This window comes from Sorex fumeus, unplaced genomic scaffold, assembly GCF_029834395.1.
Source record: "Sorex fumeus unplaced genomic scaffold, SorFum_2.1 ptg000072l, whole genome shotgun sequence".
Lineage (NCBI taxonomy): Eukaryota > Metazoa > Chordata > Mammalia > Eulipotyphla > Soricidae > Sorex > Sorex fumeus.
Genome location: NW_026606129.1, coordinates 42,747,073 through 42,772,657, shown reverse-complemented (window position 1 = coordinate 42,772,657; position 25,585 = coordinate 42,747,073). Strand labels below are relative to the sequence as shown.

General features: G+C 45.3%; 1 protein-coding gene across 1 annotated transcript in view; it reads right to left on the bottom strand.

The window, feature by feature from the left end:
* ENTPD3 (ectonucleoside triphosphate diphosphohydrolase 3) overlaps positions 1 to 25,585 on the bottom strand; it is a 46,174-nt gene that overhangs the window by 8,593 nt on the left and 11,996 nt on the right. The window contains exons 3-6 of the mRNA XM_056129539.1: positions 22,719 to 22,836; positions 8,108 to 8,258; positions 4,041 to 4,200; positions 2,660 to 2,893 (exon numbers count right to left, since the gene is read on the bottom strand). Coding sequence (XP_055985514.1) covers positions 2,660 to 2,893; positions 4,041 to 4,200; positions 8,108 to 8,258; positions 22,719 to 22,836 — 663 coding nt within the window. The remainder of the gene's footprint in view (positions 1 to 2,659; positions 2,894 to 4,040; positions 4,201 to 8,107; positions 8,259 to 22,718; positions 22,837 to 25,585) is intronic.

The window sequence follows — 25,585 nt, the reverse complement described above, 5'->3', positions numbered from 1 at the left end:
TCGACTAAAACCTTATGGGAAGGGAGGCGGTCCGGCCCGTCCTTCACGCCCTACCGAGGTTACCAGTTGCCCCCCACAAGCGGCTCTCCGGCACAGCCACGACTCCAGAGCACAGATACCAATCTCTTAATTATCTGACTTTCAGTAGAAATACTTCCAGGGTTAATAAGTAAAATAGCAGAAATCCAAAAGGCCGCACAACATCATTTAATTCTTAAACCCAGCTATAGAAAGCAAATCATTTCACAATTCTTTTTCATCATGTCTGATTTGGGGGGGGGATAAACTCTAAATAATAATGGTGCATCTTTCATCAAAACAATGAATCTAGTCAAAGTAGATAGAGTGTTAACTAGAATTCATCTGCCTCACAGGCATTGGGAGGAGTGGGGGGTGGGGGTTTATTGGGGTTCTTCGTGGTGAAAAATAAGTATTGGTAAAGGGAAATGTGTTTGATATTTGCATGACCAAGACCTAAACCTGAAAGCTTTGTAACTTTTCCCACAGTGATTCAATAAAATAAATAAATTATTAAAAAAATAAATGTACAATCTTAATATCAAACATTCTCTAAGTAAGAATTGAGCCATGGGAAAACCTTATAATAAGCTAAACTGTATAAAATCATGTCCACATCCGTCTGTAGACCCTCAGCTGAGAGAGAAAAAATAAGACATGGACCAGAGGGATTTGCTGAGGCAATGTTCATGGATGAGGTGGGTCTTCTAAGTGGGGACTTGAGAACATATATTTGTCACAGAAATACTACCCAGGCTGCTCTGGACATACATTTGCCTGTGGGAGATCCTCATTAAACCAAGATTCTTCCCTTCACTGAAGCCAGAAAGCCGTCCTTCTCCAGAGAGAAGCTGAAGGAAGGCCCATCCTTTTGAAATGATGGGGTTCTCATACCCCTGCCCCTAGTTCTAAGCTCCTACCTTGAGACTTGCCTCCTCAAACCCAGTGAGACCTAAAATAGGTGGCATCCTCACTTGTCTCTCGCAAGCTACTGAATGTATAATTATTCTTTCATGAGCATTCTAGTGTGTGTGCAGGGGTGTGTGTGGGGGGGGGACATACATATCTTCCTCAGCTCAATCCAGTTGACAAGAGAAAACTCTCTGACGCCCAGAAAAGGATGATTTCCTCTAACCCGTCTCTCTCCTCCCCTGCCAAGATCAGATCAGAGCACTAGAGGGAGGTGCACTAAGCAATGCTGAAAAGAAATGAAGACAGAGAAGATTTTCTGGTGTGTCTCTCCTGGAAAGAAGTGAGTATGTTGGTGGCAAAGCTCCAGTGAGATCTCGGGGGTGAGTGATGTTGAAAGGAGACCTTTCTGGGGAGAACTGGTCTGGTTCCCTGTGGGGTGAGTTTTGGCCAAGAGTGGGTGAGACATGAGCATGGAGTGGACACTGAGCCAGGAGCTAGGGAAGAGCAGAGGAGGGCACTTCTGGGTAGTGCTGAGACTCTCCTGATAGTGGATGTCACTCTCATGTCTGTGAGGCCAAGAGAGAAACCGAGGAGTTGGCTAGGGAGGGGATGGTAGATGCTCCCCACACATCCTGTGACAACTACTTGCTTAATGAGGGGATGTGAGTTGTGGTTTGTGATGACACTTTGGTGGGCCAGCCCACCTTTTGCCACAAGTGGCTGGGTGGGGGATACCCTTCCCTTCCTCAATCACCAAGGTGTGCTAACCTACAGATGCTGATACAGTCCTTTTCCTGTGACCCTGAATCCCAGGATCTGTAGTGTCTGTTGGCCTTCTGCCCCTTCCTCTGGTAATGGCCCTACTCCTCATTTCAGCCTCCCTGACATGATTGATATTGATGACTCCTCCCCGTGGACTATGGGGTGAGGGGAATGTCTAGAGTCTTCCCATGGGACTAGTGCCATCCTGGACACATGCTTCACTTAACCTCAAGGCCATAGAAGTGACAGCCTTTGAGCTGGGGCCTGAAGCAGCAACTATGCGTTAGTCTGTCAATGCATGATTCACTGATCCAATGTAAGGCATGCAGCTGTCCTCAAATCCCACCTTCCACAGGCAGAAAACCTGCCTAATATAGGCCCGTCTCAAAGGAGAGTGGGTATGGGCCAGGGCTTTGCTGCTCCCTGTCAGGAGGCATCTCTCTGGTGACCACTTTTAATAGATGTCTGCACTCAGGGGAGACTCAAAATTCTCAGGTTTATTTAGCTTCTGATTTAATAACAGTTGGAGTCTATAAAGGGAACCCAAGTCTTAAATCATTTTAAAACCAACCAGAGGTTCTACAACATCCCTGAACTTCTGACTCAGATATACTGGAAGCAGGGAAGGGAAGGAAGAGAGAGACAAAGACAGAGAACTGATAGATGTCACATGTTGTTGTTCACACCTTTAATTTTGTGTTTGGGGCCACACCCAGCAAGGCTCAGGGGCTGCCTACTCATGGCGTGGTACTTGAGGGTCACTCCTGGCTGTGCCAGGGACCATGCAGTACAGGGCATACACCCTAAATGCGAAGCGTGTGATCATCCCATTGCGCTAAGTCTCTGACCCTCCATGTCCCTTTGACTTGGAGGACAAAGCATTAATCTCAGGAGAGAAGGCACCTCCCCCTCCGGTAAGCGCTGCCCTCCCCTTCCCCCCAAACGTTTGCTGCCCTGGATGGAGTACCTTAAGCAATATTGCCTGAAATTTCTTCTCAGCCTCATTCCGCCCATAGCACTGGAAACTGTGTGTGTAGAGCTTGTACGTGTATCCGTAGAGAGACACTTGCATGATCCCACTGGTGTTCCGTTCCACATTCTCTCCCACCGCAAAGGATATCTGGGTTGAGGCACCGCCTAAATCCAGGGCTCCTGTGGTCTTCGCTCCGTGGGGATGCACCCACATATTCCACAGGTTCTTCTGCAAAGTGGGAAAACAAAATAAGGCAAAGTCAAAGACACCACTTCAATGCTCTGTCAAGCAAGCCTGCCGGGTTTTTCCAGCGAAGACCCATCTCTTGTTGCTAAGACATATGACACGGGGTGCATGGTGGGCTAGGTGTTTCCTTCATTTTAGGGGTGGCGAGTTCAAGTGTGGACAGAGACAGGACAGGAAACATAAACAGATGAAGCAGATGAGATGTTGACAATCAGGCATAGTGGGCTTGGGACAAACTGGAGAGTTCATGAGGCAGTCTGCTCTGGCCCCATTGTGACCAGAGTGAATCCACTGCAACCGGATCTTCTTATTTGGTGGGGGAGTGTGTGTGAAGCAGTCAGGGGCTGGAGTGATAGTACAGCGGGTAGGGCGTTTGCCTTGCACATGGCCAACCAGGCTGACCCGATTCTTCCGCCCCTCTCGGAGAGCCCAGCAAGCTACCGAGAGTATCTCGCCTGCGCAGCAAAGCCTGGCAAGCTACCCGTGAGACATTCGATATGCCAAACACAGTAACAAGTCTCACAATGTTACTGGGCCCGCTCAAGCAAAGCGATGAACAACGGGAGGACAGTGACAGTGACATATTTGAGGAATAACAAGCCAGCTGGTGGGCAGGATATACTGATGGTGCCCTGAGTTGATGTCTTCTGGTGGTTGTTCTAAGAGTTAGCCTTCCTCCTGCTCACCAGAGAAGCAGCGAGTGTGGGAGTTGGAGTCGGGGAGACTGAGGCAACAAAAGCCTGGGAGCAGACTGCCTGAAGTCTGTACCTGTCTGACGACTGTGGAACTTCTTGAAAGGATCCATCTCCAGCTGCCCTTTGAAAGACCCCTCACAGGCGCTGGATTTAGACCTCCTTCCCTCCAGTTTCTGACAAGCCCAGAAGGGGATGCTGTCTTCCCTCTACCATGCATTTGATCTGACTTTTGATCCATGTTTTCATCCCAGCCCCACATGACTTCCCCAGCCATGTCTTGCTGGTGTTTCCTTACCACATTCCATGATAGAGTGACTCAGGAGAGATGGTCCTGTTTAAGCACCTTGGCCAAAGCGTCCCCTCCCAGATGAGGGGATATACAGCAAGATATGAAAAAGTAACAAACAAACGAACAGGCATTTGTTTTCACACACCTCCAGGAAATTTCCCATTAAGTAGTTGGCTGTAATCCATCCATAGATCCCTTCGTCTTGCCCAGAAATGATCTGAGCACCTCTGAAATCAAAGGGCTGGGAGTTGAAGTAGTTTTCGATGCTTGTCAGGACTTCATTGGCTGCAGATTCATTTTGCAACCTAGGCAAGGCACAGAACACAGAAGGCTGAATGTTTAGTGATCAGTCTCAACCTTACCTCCCTCACTTGAGATACAAACATCCGCACTTCCCTGCCAGCAGGGATGATTTCTCGGATGTGTGATGTATGGTCATCCCTTTTCCAAGGGGAAGTCCCCCAGGCAACTGTGACATCAGGTACACTGTTACCTGTGAAACTGTCCAGCGGGAAAACATCTTGCAGTAAAAATAGTACTTTTTCTCTTCTCCCTACCAGTTTCTGTCCAACTCTACAGCATCCTGTTAATCAAGAATCTCTTGTCTAATCACAATTGTTGTCTCTGATTAGCAGAGGAAAGGTGAAGGCGTAGGATTGGCATGGGCAAGGGGGACAGATCTGGAACCAGGTATTGCATGTGGGAGGCCTGAAGTTCTCTCCCTGGTATGACATGCTCCTCAACCTACAGCATCACTATATGTGGTCCTGATGACAGTCAAGTACCAGCTGTGTCCAGTCAGGTTGATCACATACAACTGGGAGTGGTGCTGGGCATGCCGCAAACAACCCTCCACTGCCTCAAAGATAGGTAATTTTTTTTAAGGGATGTTTATTTTATTTTATTTTTTTATTATTTTTTTTTTTTGCTTTTTGGGTCACACCCGGCGATACTCAGGCGTTACTCCTGGCTCATGCACTCAGGAATTACTCCTGGCAGTGCTCGGGGGACCATATGGGATGCTGGGAATCGAACCTGGGTTGGCCATGTTGGCTGCGTGCAAGGCAAACGCCCTGCCCGCTGTGCTATCGCTCCAGCCCCCAAAGATAGGTAATTTCTTGAGAGAAACAACTGTAGGAGTCTTCATCGGACCAGAGTGAAGGGGAGCTTAGTGGGAAGCTCTGTGAGAGGGCTTCTTCCATAGAGGATGTCAGGGCTCTTGGGGCTGTCCATGGACAGGTCCTATGTGCTGGCCCCTGAAGGAGTGGTGAGGGAATGAGCCTCCTCCCACTGCAGGTCACTCTGGTGTCATGTGGGAGATTACTTCCTTCTTCATCAGGGGATTAGGAATCTTGGCAACAATTCAGTTGGGGTTCAGGAAAAAGAAAGGTCACTGCTATAAGTTGCACTTCATTCTAATTCAGTAGCACATTCTTACAGTTGGAAAACAATCCAGAGTTTTCCTAGTGCGATCAGTTACCATCGCATAAAAAAAAAAGCTGGCCTTTTTAGCAATTAAAATGCTAGCTAATTCCTCCAAAGAAATGAATCACTACTAGAAACCATCTTACAAGGAGGAGTTAATATTTACTGTATTTAAATAGGATGTGGTTTCATTATCCACGGTTTTAGTCATGGGTTGTACATCACAGAGCCTTTTCAGTATTTCTCACTGAGAGCGCTAGGAGTCAAGAAGCAACGAACAAAATTCTTGAAGAAAGAAATGGCAGAAGGAGGAGAAATTTCTGTGTTGTTTCTATTTCAAATAGACGCAATAATTTTGAAACACATTGTAGATTCTAAGTGTGAACAAAGAAATATAACCTGTGCATATGACCTGGTCAATCAGGACTTTAGAAAGAGAAGCAAAAATAGAAAAGAAGGGGCTGGAGCGACAGTACAGACGGAAGTTAAGGCTCTTGCCCTGCACAGGACTGACCTAGGTTTGATCCCCAGCACCTCATATAGTCCCTTGCATCATACCTGAAGTGATCCTTGAACACAGTTGGATATGTATACCCCCCTCCCGCCAAAAGACAGTAGGACAGAAAACAACAAGGAAAAAGTCCTGATCACAGTTGACTGTGTTTCATGTTTTTTTTTCCCCATTTCATTTTTTGTGATCCCAGGGATTGAACTCTGCACTTCACGCATGCAAGGTAAGTACTCCATTACCTCATGATGTCTCTTGCCGATGGTGTTAAAGAGGTTCTGTTTGTTGTTTTACATGTTCTTCATGCCCACATGCTTTCCTGTTATTGCACTCTTGGACAAAGTGTTTTTGAGGCAGAATGTTGGCTTTTGAGGATGAAGCCTTATTGTCAAAGGTTTTGTTCTGGGGCCATATCTGGAAGTACTCAGGACTTATTTCTGGCTCTGTGCTAAGGGACCACCCCTGGTGGGTATCAGGGGACCATATGGGATGTCCAGGATCAAACCTGGGTCAGCCATGTGCAAGGTTAAGTGCCCTGCCCGTTATTGCCAAAACTTGGAGCAGCTTCCATCCTGGATAAATTTAAATTTTTATTTTTATTTTTCAATCCTTTCAAGGCCAAGGAAATACTGTAATGGAGTAAAGATGAAGAGAAGAGGGAATTAAAAACATGCTAGTAGGCTAGAAGTTGTGGCTACAAATTCAGAAGGAACTACTTAACTGAAGTAAATGAGAGATTGGTTTCCCAATAACTAGAGGGGTTTGCTGGCTATCTGAGGGGGAGGTGCAGATTGTCTATTATTTTAAGACAGATTTCAGGGGCCATTGTACATGGGTAAAAGTTACATTGCTAGGTGTTTCTCTCAGAGAAGTTAGTGTTGTACAGATACCCAAAAGTTTGTAGGAACCAGAAAGACAGCTCAACAGCTGGGTTCATGCAGGAGGCCTGAGTTTGACCCCCAGCACTGCATAGTCTGGGCAGAAGTAACTTCAAAGAACAGAGTCAGGGATAGCCCCTGAGCACCACTCTGCATGACCCCCAAATCAAAATAAAATAAAAGTTTCTATTTTGCTTATTATTTTAAATTAATTAATGTTTAAATTAATTTATAATTAATTTTTATATTGGACACACCTGGTCATGCTCAGGATTTACTCGGGATCTATGCTCAGGGATCACTCCTGGCAGGTTCTGGGTGCCATTTAAACTGCCAGGGACTCAGAGGGGGGCGGGTGAGAGCTCTCCCTGCCCAAAGGGACCCAGTCCCTGCAACCAAAAACCTCCACAACTCAACCACCACCAAGCTCAAGGCTGCTCCACACACGCTCGCGCCTAGCCTCACATGTTAGTGAACATATTCCTGGACCACAGTGGCTGCTTTTGTGGCTGCATGACACATCATAAGACACTCCCTATCCATTCTTCATAATTACCACACCATATTTGAAGGGTTCAGACAGTAGGCAACAAATCATAGAGGGAAATATATATTGCATATATGCATATTTTCAGATTTGTATATACCAAAGCTCACATCACCCACACTTTAACAACATGTTAGTGATATCCTATAGAATGTCTTAATGGCTCCTGCCAAAATAGAATAATCTTCACACTGTTTCCTATATGGACACTTTTTTTGTAAGCATGTTCAGCAGTTCTTTATAACAGACACTACAAAATATATTATTTTGATTGCGTTTGGGGACAGGGATTGGGGCTTGGGATGGAAACATCCCAAATTTGGTGATGAGAAGGTGTAATGGTGGTAGTATTGGTGTTTGAATATTAAATGTAATCAAATATTGTGAACTAACTTATCAAATAAAAACAATTTAAAAAAATAAACAAAAATAAACTGCCAGGGACTGAACCTGGGTTGCTGCATACAACCAGCAGTAAGTGCCCTACCCACTGTACTGTCTCTCCGATCCACACAAAAATGTTTCTACTTTACTGAAAACAAAACAAAACCAAACCCCACCAAAAACTAGTTACACTCCATGAATAGATCTCACGTTATCTTCATCTTTTTTTTTTCTCCCACAGCATTCTCAGTAAGATCACCAAGGGAACAGAAATCAATTTTTAGAACTGTTTCTGGGTATTAAAATAAAGCCCCAAAAGTTTCCCAGCTTTTAAAGCCTTAAACTTAGGTCAAAATATGGGCTTCTTTCTTTTGAATTTGTTCCCAGAAATAGATGCGTCCTTGGCTAGGTTCAACACATTCTTGGCTATTTTGGTGTGGTGTGTTCATCTGAGTCACCACAGCCCTTACCTGAGCAAACGCATCCCGGCCGTGGCCCCCAGGTAAATGCGGGTGGATTTGTGGAGTTTCTCTGGAATCTGAGCCTTGACTTGCTGCATACAATTTTCAAAAGCTTTGGGGGCCTCTTGGGGACGATTTCCATAGCTGGAGATCCCGGAGCCTGGAATACAATCCATCAGAACTTCTTAGCATTCCCAGGAACCAACAAGGGCAAAAAACTTTTACATATAGGACAGACAGGTCAGGTTCAAAAATGAAGAGGGTTTTAAATTAATTAATTTTATATTGGACACACCTGGTCATGCTCAGGATTGACTCAAGATCTATGCTCAGGGATCACTCCTAGCAGGTTCTGGGTGCGATTTAAACTGCCAGGGACTTTGAAGGGGGCAGGTGAGAGACTTCCTTGCCCCAAGGGACCCAGTCCCCACAGTCCAAAACCTCCACAACCCAATCGCCGCCACACTCAAGGCTGCTCCACACAGGGTGTTGCAGTAAGTGGAGATGCTAAGGCCCTGATAATTCCTCAAATCGGAAAGAAAGGAATTACAGAAGTTAGGAAAAAATAAGTAGGACTTGACTCCCCCCCACACCCACTTCTCTTTTAGGGAGGTTCAAGGTGAGCTCAGGAAGTCCAGAGATCACTCCTTTAACATGGTCTCTGCACTCTCTCCCTGGCACTCCCAGGCCTTGTATTTTCTCAGGGCTGGAGAGACCAACAGGCTAAGCACATGCTTTTCATGTGGGAGGCTGGGATTAATCCCCAGCATAGATGGACCCTTGAACGTGGAGTTGGGAGCAGCTTCTAAGCATCACTGGCTGTAGCCCTAACTTTTTTTAAGTTTTAATTATGTAAATTTCTAATTATAAATAAAGATAGGGAGAACAGTATCCTGAACCCCATATCTAGCTCTCAGCTCCCAATAGTGATCAAGTCTTGCTTCATCTATGTTCTCCCCAGTTCTCACTCTACCCAACAAACTTCAAAGGATTATTTCACTTGGTGAATATTTTACTACTTCTCACTAAAAGACAAGAATGGCTTAAGAAGCATAATCGTAGCCTGATTACTATACTTATAAAATTTAAAATAACATGTAGAATAATAAAAATGTAATTCGGGTTCACATTTCATTCATGTTCATATTTTATCCCCCCACCCCACCCCTGTCAGAACCAGGGCTCAAATTATATCCACTGTTTAATTGATATCCCATAAGCCTCTTTAGAGTTGATAGCTCTTTTGAAAAATTAATTATTAAAATTACTATAGTTAATTTGGACCGAGAGATAATACAGCAGGCAGGATGCTTGTGTTACATGTGGTTGACAGGAATTTGATCCCCAGAACCCCTACCAAGCGTGATCCCTGATCATGGCTGGAATGGAATGGAAAAAAAAACAAAAAAAAAACAAAAAAAAAGTAGTTAAGGTCTGTAGCACTGTAGCACTGTCCTCCAGTTGTTCATCGATTTGCTCGGGCAGGCCCAGTGACGTCTCCATTGTGAGACTTGTTGTTGTTGTGCTTGGCATAACGAATACATCACAGGGAGCTTGCCAGGCTTTGCCGTGCAGGCGAGATACTCTTGGTAGCTTTCCAGACTCTCCGAGAGGGGCGGAGGAATCGAACTCAAGTTGGCCCTGTCGGTTGTGTGCAAGGCAAACGCCCTACCACTGTGATATATTTATGTTCTTAAAAATATTTAAAAAATTAAGTCACTGTGCTTTGCAAAGTTGTTCATAACTGAGTTTCAGGCATACACAAAGTCAATTTTATTATGGTCACACCTCACCCAGTGTCCACCATTGTCATCATATCACATCAAGGCGGTCACACTCCAATCCCACCCAGCCCTCTCCACAGTACTTGGTCATCTCAGTTTGTCATCCAAGGCTAGGGGTTTGTCATTGTTGGATACTGTCTATGACCTTGTTTTGTTTCTCTCTACACCCCTGCTGAGTAAGATCATCTGGTATTTGTCCTTCTCCAAGAGTTGATGTGTTTTAAGTTTTGAATGATAAAAAGCAAACTCAGATTGTCTTCAGACACAGAGGCAATACATCTGTGAAGAACACAGGATAGTTTCTGAAAGTTTTGGGGAGCTGGTCATTAACAGTGAGCTGGGCAGTGCTGTTTCCCCCATTCACAGTCCTGGTCTCTGACGCTGTGGGGGAAGTCTCCTTGCACATACATCTATTTCCTGCTAGGTCTCTTTTAGTCTGTAGATTCTGCCTTCCCTTTCCATTTTCCTCTCGTAATTAAAATAACATTCTTTGCTATTTGATTTGCCCTGTAGAGTTTTCCACCACCTAGATAGAATTTGCTGATTGTCTCCTCAAGGTTCATTTGACCTGTTACCCTGTTTTTCCAATCCAATGGTAACTGCACGGAAAGCCTTAAATCAGACTCAGCACCTTTCCCAGAATACTTTAGTGTGCACTGCTGCCTGACAGGAGGTGCCAAAGTCTGCTTGTCTCTTTCTGTGCTGGTAACAGACATAAATGACCATTGCTAAGCTCCATTAGTCCATTACAGGATGCAAAATGGTGATGCTTTATTTCCCTAATTCATGCTTCACTTACCGAAAATGCTTTTATAGAAGAGGAATGTCCCCATCATTAACTCTTGGTTACCACCCAGTAGCTTACACAGCAAAGGCAGGATAAGCCCTTCCCCTTACAAGCTTACAAAAATAAAGATGGCATCTCCAGACCACCTTCATTTCACCAATGATGAATTTTATTTCTTTTGTTTTTAGGACCACATAAATGTATTTTATTTTAAGGGGTTTTGAGCCATAGCTGCCAGTTCTCAGGATTTTCTTCTGTTTCTGTGTTTAGGGATCACTAAGGGATTACTTGGGGGGCAGATGTGGTGCTGGCGATTGAATCCAGGTCAGCTGTGTATGGATCACATATCTTATTCAAAAGATATATTTAATGTATTTCTATATCTTGCAGTTGTTACTGATGGGTTAATCTTTGACTCACAGTGCTGTCTGGTTTGTCCCCTTCTTCCTCCTGAAGTGGTTAGGATTCTAGAAATCTTTGCTTTTTTTGCTGTTGGCTTCGATGACATGGAAGAAGGGTGGTGCATTTCCTACCCAGATAAGGAATCAGTCACTTTTTCAAGGAGTCCTGGTTTCTTTATTGAGTAATGGTATTGAGTAAAAAAAGCACAGAACTTATTTCAATGCTTTTCAGAGGCTAGACAGAGAAAGAGCTCTAAAAATAAAATATATCATGCATCCTAATTAGAACTACTAATTTAAAACTACCAGTTTGTGCTGGAAACATAGATCAATGGGCTGAGTACATCCTCTGCATGGAGGAGCCTTGCATCCAACCCCCAGTACTGCATGGTCTGCTTATCACTGCCAGGAGAAATCCCTGAGCACCAAACTGTAGCTTTTAACATAACTGATTTGATCTTCTATCTTTATCTTCTTTTTCTTATGCTAAAATTACTGTTTCCCAGAAACTCCAACTTTATAATTCATCTATTTTATTTCACAAACCATCACAATCCATGACAGTGCCAACACTACTATTATTTAGATGATTATCATATGATTTTTTTTGTCACACTCAGCTGTTCTTGGGGCCACCCCTGGAAATACCTGGGAAACCATTCGTGGTGCTGGGAAACAAAATGGGCTTGACTGCATGCAAGGCAAGCACCTTACCCTCGTACCATCTCTCTAGTGCCAAGATACCTTTTTTTAGTTCTTTTTTTAATGAGTGTGGTAGCTTCATCTCACGAGCTCAGAACTGAAGGAGTTGGCAAAAACCTCTAATGGTAGTAACTGTTATATGTGCACACACGTCTTTTTGTTATATACATGTGTATATATGTATATTATATAAACATACATTTTAATGCATAAAATGTAAATACAACTTAATGATGACAAAGAATTTTTGAGTACATGAAAACAGGAACCTTATCACTTTTGGAGGATGGGATTAGAGATGGGATTACTACTGATTTATATATCCTGACATTTTCATTTTCATTCTATGAAATATATTGAAATATATTTTATTATTCCAGTTGTGATGATATATTGTTGGAATATAGTCACAATATATTATGATGTTATTTATTATTATTATTATAATTCTACATTAGGGCTGGAGCGATAGCACAGTGGGTAGGGCGTTCGCCTTACAAGCGGCCAACATGGCCAACCCAAGTTCGATTCCTCCGCCCCTCTCGGAGAGCCCGGCAAGCTACCGAGAGTATCTTCCCCGCAGGGCAGAGCCTGGCAAGTTACCCATGAGGTATTTGATATGCCAAACACAGTAACGAGTCTCACGATGGAGACGTTACTGTGCCCGCTCAAGCAAATAGATGAACAATGGGAGGACCGTGACCGTGACTGTGAATTCTACATTTATTATTACAGTATGGTATGTGCTAAAAAGCTATATGCTGAAACACTCCTTCCAGTAGCATCAAATGAGACTGTGTGCACAGGTGCATAAGGAGCCTGGGAGTCAGCATTAATGAAACTGAAGGTTGCCATCCTGGACTGAGATGGCACAGAAATAAAAGCCTTGTGTTGACAGGACCAGCTCTAGACAAGTGTGGCCAGAGGGCACTTTTCTTTTCTTTCTTCTTCTTTTTTTTTCTTTTTGCGATTTTTATATATCTTATTTTCATAAAGTAGTTTACAATTCAGGGTTAGGGAAATGAGATCCATTTATTACTGGATTTGGCATATCAATTTGGTCTATTTGGCATAGACCACGGATAGCTTGCCAGGCTCTGCCGTGCGGTAAGGATATTTAAGGTACCCTGAAAACTAGAGAAAAGTAAACAACGTGGCTTGGCACGTGCCTCAGGCAACCACAAGCGAACATCCGAACTGGCAAAACAGTGCAGAGAAGCCATCAAGGATGACCTCAAAAACAGGAGAGCAGCAGTACTGGTAGATGCAGCAGAAGCTGGGAAAAACATTCGTAATGCCCGCCTGTCCTTCACCAACTACAAAACCAAGATGACTGCCCTCCGACATCATGATGGATCTATCACATCTTCCAGAAGGGCAATGGAGTAGATTATTCATGACTTCTACTCAGATCTCTTTAATAGCCACATCCACTTGCCCACATACCACATACCACATGATGGATATGTCATTCCCAATGTTCTCCCTTCCGAAATCCAACATGCCATCTCGTCGGTAAAGAAACAAAGAGCACCTGGCCCAGACAAGATCAGACCTGAACACCTGAAGAACTTACCATCAGTACTCATCAATACATTGGCTCGACTCTTCACACGCTACCTGTCTGAATGCAAGGTTCCATCCCAATGGAAAACCAGCAGGACTGTACTACTATACAAGAAAGGAGACATTCACAACATTGGCAACTATCGCCCAATCTGCCTATTGTCTGTCATCTACAAACTATTCACTCGTGTCATCCTGAATAGGATTAGCAGAACACTAGATGAAGGACAACCATGTGAACAAGCTGGATTCCGAAAAGGATTCAGTACCATCGACCATATCCACACAATAACCAAACTCATTGAGGTATCTCGGGAGTTCAAGATGCCGCTCTGTCTAACGTTCATTGATTTAAAGAAGGCCTTTGATTCTGTTGAGACAGAAGCGGTCATGGAAGCCCTAGCCAATCAGGGCATACAAACTCAATACATCAAGATCCTTCGTGAGCTCTATTGCGGATTCACTACCAAGATCTCACCATTCTACAAAGAAGTAATCATCCATATCAAGAGAGGGGTTCGGCAGGGTGATACCATTTCACCAAAACTCTTCAGTGCCACCCTCGAGAACATCATGTGACGACTAGGATGGGAAAGCATGGGAGTGAAGATAGATGGTCGGCAACTACACCACCTCCGCTTTGCTGATGACATCGTTCTAATAACACCAAACATCAACCAAGCAGTACAAATGCTGAACGACTTTGACCGTGAATGTGGAAAGGTCGGACTACAGCTGAATCTTACGAAGACAATGTTTATGAGAAACAGCCTTGTTCCTGATGCTCCATTTGCTCTCAACAGAACCACCATCTCCGAATGCAACAGTTATATATACCTAGGTCGAGAAATCAACATGATGAATGACCTGGCACCTGAGTTGCGCAGGAGGAAGAGAGCGGCTTGGAATGCCTTCAAGAGCATTGAAGAAATAACTAAAAGGACAAAGAACCTCTAGCTACGAGCACATCTCTTTGATTCCACTATTCTTCCTGCATTAACATATGCCTCAGAGACCTGGACCCTACGAAAACAGGATGAGAACGCTATTCGGGTCTCTCAAAGAGGAATCGAAAGAACTATGCTTGGAATATCACGATTCACTCAAATGAGAGATAGAATCTGAAGTTCTGATCTTCGTCAACGCTCAAGAATCAGGGACGCTGTCTCATTTGCCAAGACAACAAAAATCAGATGGGCTGTACACGTAATGAGGTTTACAGACAACCGCTGGACTAGAGCCATTACTGATTGGATTCCACGGGACATCAAAAGATCACGTGGACACCCACCTATAAGATGGTCAGACTTCTTCGTCAAGACCCTAAATGATCGGTTTGAGGCTCTGCATGTTCCTAGAACAAACAGATACCATTGGGCTACGCTAGCACGCAACCAGGATGAATGGAGACGTTACTGGCACCCGCTCGAATAAATCGATGAATAACGGGGATTAAGTGATTAAGTTCACAATAGTTCATTACAGATAGTATTCAAACACCCACCCCACCAAGGAGCATCTTCCCACCATGATAAGAGAGAAGTGTGTGAAGGTTGCTGTATTTCATTCTGGGCCATTTAAGTCTGTATATAAGAGAATACAAGTATGTTAAAACCAAACAAATGTGTGCTACTTTAGGTACATCAGTGGGTTAGAGTACAAGAGATGGGTCAGCTGGGAATGTGGCCGGGTGCTCCAGGTAATATTGCATTGCACTCTTCAGGAAGCTTTATTTTATAATCTCTAGATCTTGGCCATTGATGAGATTATATGGTGCCAGGGGCAGTTTGTGGGTGTGATTGCCAAGTTACTGGAATTTTTGTGTTTTTTGTTTGTTTGTTTTGTTTTCTTTTTTGCTTTTTTTGGGTCACAGCTGGCAATGCTCAGGGGTTACTTCTGGCTCTGCACTCAGGAATTACTCCTGGCGGTGCTTGGGGGGCCATATGGGATGCTGGGAATTGAATCTGGATCAGCCGCGTGCAAAGCAAACGCCCTCCCCACTGTCCTATCGCTCCAGCCCCCAGAGGGCACTTTTCAGCTATGACTATGGGCCTGGTGTCCCAATACCTTTTTATGGGATTTCAATGGAGAAGAGAGCTAAGTGTAGGTTCTGGTGGGATTTAAAGAGTTTTTAAATCACTGGCTTAATGGGAAAACATTATCTTTTGTGGAGAGACAGCTGTGGGTAGTCACACAGCACCCTGCTGAAGGGATGAGCAGATAGTGGGTGGGGGTGGAGGGAGATAGGTCAAAGGCCTGGAGCGCAGGGTCTGTGTAGAGGAGCCCGGGTTCCGTCCTGGTCCTGCATGGTCCCCTGAGCACCGCTGGGAGCAAATCCATGTGCACCGAGTCAGGAGTATCCCTGAGCCCTGTCAGAATAGTCCCCTTTTCTCTCCCACCATAAACAAAAAAGAGGTGAGGAACATACAGGGTCTCAAAAGTTACAAACACCAGCACAGGGAGCAGAAACAAAGGCGGCTCCCAGTGGGGACAGGCAAAAGGCAGCAATGGAAGGCTGAGCATTGGCAGGACTGGTCTGAGAAAGACATTTCTGAGGGCTGGGCATTTTGCAAACAGGGTTGGATGAGCAAGCACCCACCACTCCCTCAGAATGTCATGCCAGAGGAGTCCTGGGGAAATTTACATTTGAGAAACCAGAGACTCAAATTATCTTTGGAGAAATCGCATGTCATGAAGGGAATGATACCAGGCAAACATGAGCTCTGTAATTTAAGCTTTCATCCTGGTCATTCGGAATATATATGGCTCCTGGGCTATCATGATGAAAAGGAAGATCTATTTATGGATGTGCTGTGGGTTCCATACCCCACCTATCCCCCAAATCACATCCCTGGTGGGTCCAGGAACCCTACCCTGTGAAATGCCCATTTTTCTCTACAGCCCAAGGGCACTCAGGATTGAGTAGGTGAAAGTTCCCTTCTAGGTCAGAAAGCATATATATATTGCTCATATCACCCAAGTGATACTCCATGCCCCCTGGGTAATTCTTGGTGAACTAGGCTAGTGGTGATTCAATGTGAAGGTCTAAGGAAGTGGTGCTACGGGGCCCTGCGGTGTAGGGGTACCCAGGTTACCCAGTGATGCACAGGGGCCTCCAGTGATGCACCAGTGATGCTCAAAGAACCACATGGTGCCAGGACCACTAGGGCCAACCACACAAAAGGCCTGTGCCTTAACCCTCATACTATCTCTCTGGCCCTCTAAAGACAGATTTTGTTTGGTGTCTTTGGGCTTCCCAAGCAGAGATCAGGAGTCTCAGGGACACCTGCAGTGATTCTTGGTCAGACGGCCAGTGGGCCAATGCACAATCTGAGGAGGTGGTGCTGCATGGACCATGTGGTACCAGAACCAGAGGGTAGCTCCACTGTGCTTGGAGTCCTCCAGAGCCACACCACATGTTGCTCAGGAGCCCATATGGTGCCACATGCCTTGAATGTGCCCTCACCCCTGTATTGCCTGCCAGCCCAAGATAAAGTTGTTTTTTTTTTTTTGGTGCCAGGTTTAGGGATTGAACCCAGGATCTCCTACTGCGAATAATGTGCCACTTCCAGCCTTAATGACAGAACTCTTGGGACAAAGGAGCTTTTTGGTAGGAATATTCACCATGAACTCTAAAGCATGGGAGGTAACTCATGAATAATGAACAGTCAACACTTAATTGTGGGAGCTTACTACAAACCAGGCATCTCCTTAAAATATATAATTTAATTTATTCGTGTGTGTTTGTGTGGTGTGTGTGTGTGTGTGTGTGTGTGTGTGTGTGTGTGTTTGAGCCATACCCAGAACTACTCAGGGCTTCTTCTTGACTCTGTGCTCAGGAATCACTCCTGGAGGAGTGTGAGGGGCCTTGTGGGGTACTGGGGAACAAACCCCTGTCAGTCATATGCAAGGCAAATGCACTAGCTCTCCAACCCACATTAAACCACTCCTCTTGCATAACTGGTATAATGATAAAGCCCATTTTCGAGATGAGGAACTCACAATTCAAAGGCAACTTTGCGGCACTCAGGCACAGGGATAAATTGCATCTGAAGCACTCTCCTCTGCTCTGCCCTCTCTTCAATACAAGCAGTAGGAGGGGGCATAATTCTCATTAAATCTGGGGAGCAGCAGTGGAAGCTGAAAAGGAGGTTCCAGATGGATAAGAGGCAGGCTAGTCAGGCAGGTTTCAAAATGTGCATTTTAGAACACCTTAGGCTAAAAGTTCTATTTTTTATTTTTTAAAGAGAGGACATGCCTGCTGACTGTTGGGGCCACTACATGCGATGTGGCGAGGGAAGACTCAGAACAGAGCCAGCACCCTTGGCTGAGGTCAGAACAAGGGCACGGCCGCCTGTGTCCTGCAGATGATGGTCTCAGCAGTGCTTGGCCCACACCATGGTGCTTATTGTGGTGAGCCCAGCACAGCATGTAGAAACCACTTCAGCCAAAGGCTTGTGGCACTGCTGTCTCCTCTTTAGGGTTTGCCTCTGTCAGCTACAGAGAGCAGCCTTCCCAGGACGGTGACACCCAGGGACTGAGGGATGGCTAGTCAGGACCAACCCTGGATACTCAAATAAGATGCTTGGATAAAGCTAATTCTGCTTCCCATGACTTTCAAGAACTTCTAACAGTTTGTCGGTGCACTGAAATGAGTCCCTCAGGGCCTAGAGAACACCTGGGCTGTGGGCTGAGGTGATACCTGGAGCCCGTTCAGGTCACAGGTGAGCTCCCAGATCACAGTGCTCTAAAGAGGCCTCGAAGAAGTCTTTAATCCATTTTGATCTTACGTTTGTACATGGTGTTAGGCAGAGATCTGAGCCCATTTTTAAAGACCTCAACATCAGACTGGAATCCATAAGGTACATTGAAGATAAGGTTGGCAAAACCCTCCATGACATTGAAGCTAGCGTTATCTTCAAAGATGTCACGCCACTAGCCAAGCAAGTAAAAACAGAGATAGATAAATGGGACTATCTTAAACTAAGAAGCTTCTGCACCTCAAAAGAAACAGTGATCAAAATACAAAGACAGTTTACAGAATGGGAAAGGATATTCGCCCAATACCCAACCGCTGGAGCAATAGCACAGCTGTAGGGCATTTGCCTTGCACACAACGGGCCGAGCCCGATTCAATTCCTTCGCCCCTCTCGGAGAGCCCAGCAAGCTACCGAGAGTATCTCGCCCACACGGCAAAGTCTGTCAAGCTACCCGTGATGTATTCAATATGCCAAACACAGTAACAAGTCTCATGATGGAGACGTTACTGGGCCTGCTCAAGCAAATCGATGAATAACAGGAGGACCATGACCATGACAGTGACCCATCCAACAAGAGGTTGATATCAAGGATATACAAAGTAATGGTTGAACTCCACAAGAAGAAAACATCCAACCCCATCAAAAAACGAGGCAACAAAATGAACAGAAACTTTCTCAAAGAAGAAATCCGAATGGCAAAAAGGCACAGGAGAAAATGCTCTATATCGTTAATCATCAGGGAGATGCAGATCTAAACAAAAATGAGATATCATTTCACACCACAGAGACTGGCCCACATCCACAAGAACAAAAGCAACCGGTGCGGATGTGGCGAGAATGGGACCCTCCTTGACTGCCGGTGGGAATGCCGGCTGGTTCAGCCCTTTTGGAAAACAGCATGGACGATTCTCAAAAAAATTAGAAATTGAGCTCCCATTTGACCCAGCAATACCACTCCTGGAAATATATCCCAGAGAGGCAAAAAAGTATAGTCGAAGTGACATCTGCACTTGTTTGTTCACTGCAGCACTCTTTACAAAATAGCCAGAATCTGGAAAAAACCTGAGTGCCCAAGAATACATGACTGGTTAAAGAAACTTTGGTACATCTACACAGTGGAGTACTATGTAGCTGTTAGAAAAGACGAAGTCATGAAAATTCCATACAAGTGGTACTACATGGCGAAATGAGTCAGAAAGAGAGGGACAGACATAGAATGATTGCATTCATCTGGGGAACATCCTGAACTGTCCTACACTGTCCTCCCATTGTTCATCGATTTACTCGAGTAGGCCCAGTAACATCTCCATCATGAGACTTGTTACTGTGTTTGGCATATTGGATATGTCACAGGTAGCTTGCCAGGCTTTGCGTGCGGGCGAGATACTCTCGGTAGCTTGCTGGGCTCTCCGAGAGGGGCGGAGGAATTGAACCAGGCTCGGTAGGGTCAGCTGCATGCAAGGCAAACGCCCTACCACTGTGCTATCACTCCAGCTCATAAAGTAACAAAATAGGAGATTAACACCCAAGAATAGCCGAGATAAGTACCAAGAGGTTCACTCCATGGCTTGGAGGCCAGCCACACATGCTAGGGGAAAAGGCAGCTCAGATAGAAAAGGGAGTACCAAATAAAGGGTGTTGGGAGGATCCGCCCAGGATGGGAGAAGCATGCTGAAAGTAGACTATAGACCGAACATGACTGCCACTCACTGCCTCTTTTGCAAACCACAGCACCCAAAGGAGAGAGAGAACAAAAGGAAATGCCCAGCCACAGAGGCAGGGTGTGATTGATGGGGGGTGGGGGAGGGATACTGGGATCAGTGGTGGTGAAGAATGGGCACTGATGGAGGGATGGATACTCGATCATTGTATAACTGAAACCAAGCACAAAAATTTGTAAGTCTACAACTGTACCTCATGGTGTTTCACTAATAAAAAATAAAAAATAAAGAGGCCTTGAAGAAGTGCGCTCAAACACTTTCCAACTGTGCTCCATTGTGTGGGCTAAAGGCAGAATCATAAAGCTTCTGCTAGAAGGATATCTTTCTGGCCTTAGGCGAAGAAACAGTTTCTTTAGAAAAAGGATAGAGTTAGGATAGAGAAGGAACCCGTATAGCAATAATAGTTGTAAATGATCACTTTGGACAAGAACTGAGTGTTGAAAGTAGGTAAAGGGATATACATGATAGCCTTTCAGTATCTGTGTTGCAAACCATAATGCCTGCGAGAGAGAGAGAGAGAGAGAGAGAGAGAGAGAGAGAGAGAGAGAGAGAGAGAGAAGAAGAAAAGTGCCTGCTATAGAGGCAGTGAGGGGGTTTAGGAGGGAAACTGGGGACAATGGTGGTGGGAAATGAACACTGGTGAAGGGATGGACATGGGAACATAGTATGACTGAAACCCAATCATGAACAACTTTGTAACTGTGCATCTCATTGTGATTAAATTAAAGTAAAAAAGTAAAGTAAAGGCCCTCCCGTTGATCATCGATTTGCTCGAGTGGGCCCAGTAACGCCTCCATTGGAGACTTTGTTGTTACTGTGTTTGGCATATCGAATACGTCACGGGGAGCTTGCCAGGCTCTGCCGTGTGGGCGAGATACTCTCGGTAGCTTGCCGGGCTCTCCGAGAGGGGCGGAGGAATCGAACCCGGGTCGGCCATGTTGGCTGTGTGTGATTAAATTAAAAATAAATTAAAATTAAAAAATAAAGAGGAGAGAGGTCAGGGCTGCAGCTAAGTGGTAGAGCACTTGTCTTAAACATGTGAGACCCTGGGCCTGATTCCCAGCAACCCAAAATAAAATAAATATATATGTATTATTTATACAGACATATAAATGCACACATATACTTAAAGAACAGCTCATAAAGATGAATAACTGTATCTCCGTAAAAACCAGGATCTTTTATTCATCAAGACATTATGGAGAGTGAAAAGACAAACCATAGACAAAGAGAAGATGTTAGCAATAATACGATAATAGGAGCAAAGCCTATTATCATTTTAGTTATCTCATTCAGATAACTAAAAATGAATCTCAATACACCAATAAGACAAACAATTCAATAAAAAAAAATGAGCAACAGAGGCAGAAAAGTCCTTCACAAAAAAGAAATTGAGGAATGGGGAGGAAAAAATGAAATGGGAAAACACCTAACAGAGAATATCAGCCTTATGAACACCCAGGCCAGGTAAAGATCCATCAGTTGGTGTGAGTGGAACTCAGATCAATACAGGTGAATCCTAAAATCCCAACATTACTAAACAAAATGAATTATAGAAGAAAATATGTTTTATTCTGCTTACCTATGTGGTTTTTGGTTTTTGTTGTTGTTGTTGTTGTTGTTATTGTTGTTTGGTTTGGGGGCCACACCCAGCAGTGCACAGGGATTACTCCTGGCTCTTTGTTGAGGAATCACTCCTGGAGGTCTCCAGAGACCAAATTGGATGCTAGGGATTGAAATGGGCTGCCTGTAAGTCACGCGCCCTACCGGTTGTACTACTGTTCCGGCCCCCTTAAGTATGTGTTTGATTCCATTTTAAAAACCAGGAAAAGCTAAATACAAAAAAGCCAAACTGTGAGGAAGAATGAGAAAAGTGTTAACCTGAAATTCAGGCTGTGTTCTGAGAAGGCTGCATGGAAGGGTCATTAAAGATGCTGAAAATGTTCGATAATGTTCTATTTCAGGGCTTGCCAGCTCTCGGGCCAAATTCAGTTCACAACTTTTTTTCTTTTTTTTAATACCGCCCATAAGCTACGATAGCTTTTCCTTTTTAAACATTGGGAAAATTAACGGAAAAATCTTTTCTTGTAACACATCAGAATCTATGAAAGCCACAATTTCCAGGTCCATAAATAAAGCTTCCTTAGAACCAAGAGCCTGTTTGTGTGCCGATTGTCTCTCTCAATCCACTCCATCTCCTTCCTGTCTCCCACACCCACAGTCTCCCTAGCCATCCCTTCCCCAGTTGGAAGCCCGTTTTCCATGTGTTACTCATATTTTTGCATGTTTTATGAGTTGAAGCACTGCTTCTTTGTTCTACTCCCCTCAAATGTATTTGCATAGTGAAAGGTTTGGAAGACAGAGGGGGTTTCCCACTCCCTTCTCACATTCCCCCATAGTGTAAAGCAGGTATTCGCAGCACCCCAAGGACAGACTTCAGATTGCCTAATCTCTGCATTCCTCTCCTGTAACACAACCCAAGGTGTGAGCAGGCATGCTCTGGCCCCCTGCATCTTAAGCAAATTGGGGGCTCAGATAACCTACACAAGACATGGAATGTTTTGTTTGCCTCTGTTAGTGGGATTAATACGCTCTACTTTTCTCCCCACTGCAGGACCTAGTGTCTTCACCAGCGTTCCTGAAAGTATTGGGGGTAGTAAAAAAAATATATACCATACTACCCCCTCCACATGTTCCAGACAGAGAGAAATGAGGCCCTGAGAAGGACAATGACCTGGCCAGGGTCACGGCACTTTGGATTAGCGGCACCAGGACAGGACTTCAGAGTCTCCTGAGGCTCAGTCTGGTGTTTGTTTCTGGGGACCTGTCCAGGCCTCTCACACGGGAAGGACTCCCTCTCATTTCCTTTCAGGCCTCCCGGGTGCACTCGGGACCTTACCTTTCACGCTGCACTTGAAGGTTTCGCTGACTACTCCCGTATCATTCTCCTTCTCCGATGGCCACTGATACACGTAGAAGGTGGTTCTGGAGGACCCAGCGTCCAGCACGACTCCAAACTGAATCAGTGAGGAAAGGGAGAGTCAGAAATGGACTGCATCTCTGCAGGCTCCTTTTCCAGTGGGTCACTGAAAACCCTCAATACTCTCAAAAGCTTATTCCTCACCTTGTCATGTAGGGAGGGCCCGACCAAGAAGGAAAATCTGTTTTCTCCAAGCCAGCTTTGTCTCATTCAGCAAGCTTTAAAAACTTCCAGGACAAGCTGCACCCCAGAACCCTTTCTATCAGAATCTTTTATTTATCTTTTAGTTTGGGCCATACCTGGTGGTGCTCAAGGGTTACTCCTGGTGGTGCTCAGGAGACCATATATAGAGTTGGGGATGGAACTAGAATCAGCTGTATGTAAGACAAGCACCTCAGTGGAAGTGACACGGTTTTTGGGAAGCAATTAGGCACCCACAGTTTTGTTTTGTTTTTTTTTTTTTTAGTTTTTATTAGTGAGACATTATGAGGTACAGTTGTAGACTTACAAATTTTTGTGCTTGGGTTTCAATTATACAATGATCAAATACCCATCCCTCCACCAGTGCCCATTTCCCAGCACTACGGATCCCAGTATCCCTCCCACCCCCTCCATCCCCCGCATCCCACCCTGCCTCTGTGGCAGGGCATTCCCTTTTGTTCTCTGTCTCTTATTGGGTTTTCTTTATTTTTTTTTTGGCACCCACAGTTTTGAAAGACCCTTGGGTGGTTGCAAGATGCAGCCAAGGTTAGGAATCACCACATCAGACATCTTGTGTGCAAAACCAGGTCCCAAGTTGCTCCTCCTCCAGATCTCCAAGGGTAGAGCTGGACAGAGGCCACTGAGGTCTCAGGAGGGAAACCAGTAGTCACCTGCTGCCTTGTTTTCAAACTTCCAGGCTCATTTGCCTGGGTAGAAGCAACAACAACAAAAACCAGCAACAACAACAACAACAAAAACTAAAGGTAGGAACATAGGTCTCGGAATTCATAATTCAGAAAGGAAAAGTCAAAATGCAAATAAACTGACAACAGGGTGCTGAGAAGATGGACAGCAGCAGTTGCTGGAGCACTGGGCTGTGGCGTGCAGGAGTGGGCCCACCCTTTAGCTCCCCGGTGAGCATCAGCTGAAGGCACTGACCTGTACAGCCCTGGATCAAGCCTGGCCAGGACAGAGCCATAGTAGCTGCCTCTGGGGAGTGGCACGGACAATGCAGGCCTGGTGCCTGGGGTTTGAACAGGACACAGAAGCCTTTCCTTCTCCCGTGGATCAGCGAGGCTGACCTCACTGCAGTTAGGGCTGGGGGCCTGCAGGCTCAGATGGAATCTTGCTTTAAAGGCCCTGTGTAGAACACCCACCTGCTGGAGTTCCTCTTAGCTTGCTTTCAAAAGCGAACAGGTGGTGAGGTGAAGGGAAGCAAAACAAAATCACAAAGCAAGGAGGACAAAACCCACATGCCACCAATCAGCTATGCGAACACCTTGTTCCTCATCTTTTCTAACAGTCTTCTGTGAGCAGAGCTGCAGATACCCTTAGGTGTTGGGGTACACTCTCAAATCAACAGCGTTATGGTGTCCGCTGGATTTTCCAATGCCTTTATTAATTCATCATGAACATGTCTCCCTTGCCAGTAAAAAAAATCAAATGATATCACCCATTTCAATCTGTTCATCGAGTCGACCATGAAGTGTTTAATCAATTCCCCGGCTCTGGACACTTGGGAAGTTTTTGACTTTCTACTTTGACATAACAGCTTCACTTGGACAGAACCTATTTTTAAATTTTAATTTCATTTACTGGGGGTGGCGTGGGGGGGTTGGGCCATACCTGGCAGTGCTCAGGACTTACTCCTGGCTATATGCTTAGGGATCACTCCTGGCAGGCTCAGGGGACCATATGGGATACTGGGAACCAAATTTGGTTCAACCCTGTGGAAGGCTAGTGCCCTCCCCACTGTACTATCACTCCAGTCCTAGGAACCATCTCCTTTTTTTTTTTTTAACATCCATTCCAGCTCCTAGATCACAGCTTCTGCCCCCAAATGAGACAGAATACCCTGTGTACACTGGCATTTGAACCTACACAGCCTCTTGATCTCAGCCCTTCATTCTGATACCCGTGGCTCAGGATCCTGGCATGTTACCCACCCTGGGGAACAACAGTGGCATTGTTCCTGGGCTCCTGTGGGCAGAGGCCCCATGGGAGAGTAAAACGCAGGTTGAAACAGAAGGAATCCAGGAACTCCAGAGTCCGGAGACTCCACATTCTCAGCTGCCGCCCTTACTCTCTGCGGCTGCCGCCTGCTCACAACACACACCCCCTGCACACCCCCACCCCGAATCCCCCACCCTGGATCCCACACCCTCCAGGACTGTACTGACCAGTGAAAGCAAAGCCACAGAGAACAACTGAAGTGCTCCAAAGGGCACCCGCTTTTCTCCAAAGCTTTTTAGTTTTGTGGTTGGATTCGGGGGCCACATCCAGTAGTGCCGGGGTCAGCTGCATGGAAACAAGTGCCTTAAGCCCCAGAGAACATCTCTTTGCTCTCAGCTCCCTTCTTCCCCTGCCCCAAGTCTCTTTATTCCAATCTTGCACAAAGGAAGTGTTTTCCCTACATATAAGCCCAGCCTTATCCAAAGGGCTGGCCCAAGATCAAGAGAGAAGGCAGAAGGTCCCTTCCTGTGACTCCTGCTGGGGGCCAGTCCTCGCCAGGGTGGGTGCCCTTCAAGGTCTTTGCTCCATACTAAACCATGCGGCACAGCACGAGAGCAGACACCGAGCAGACA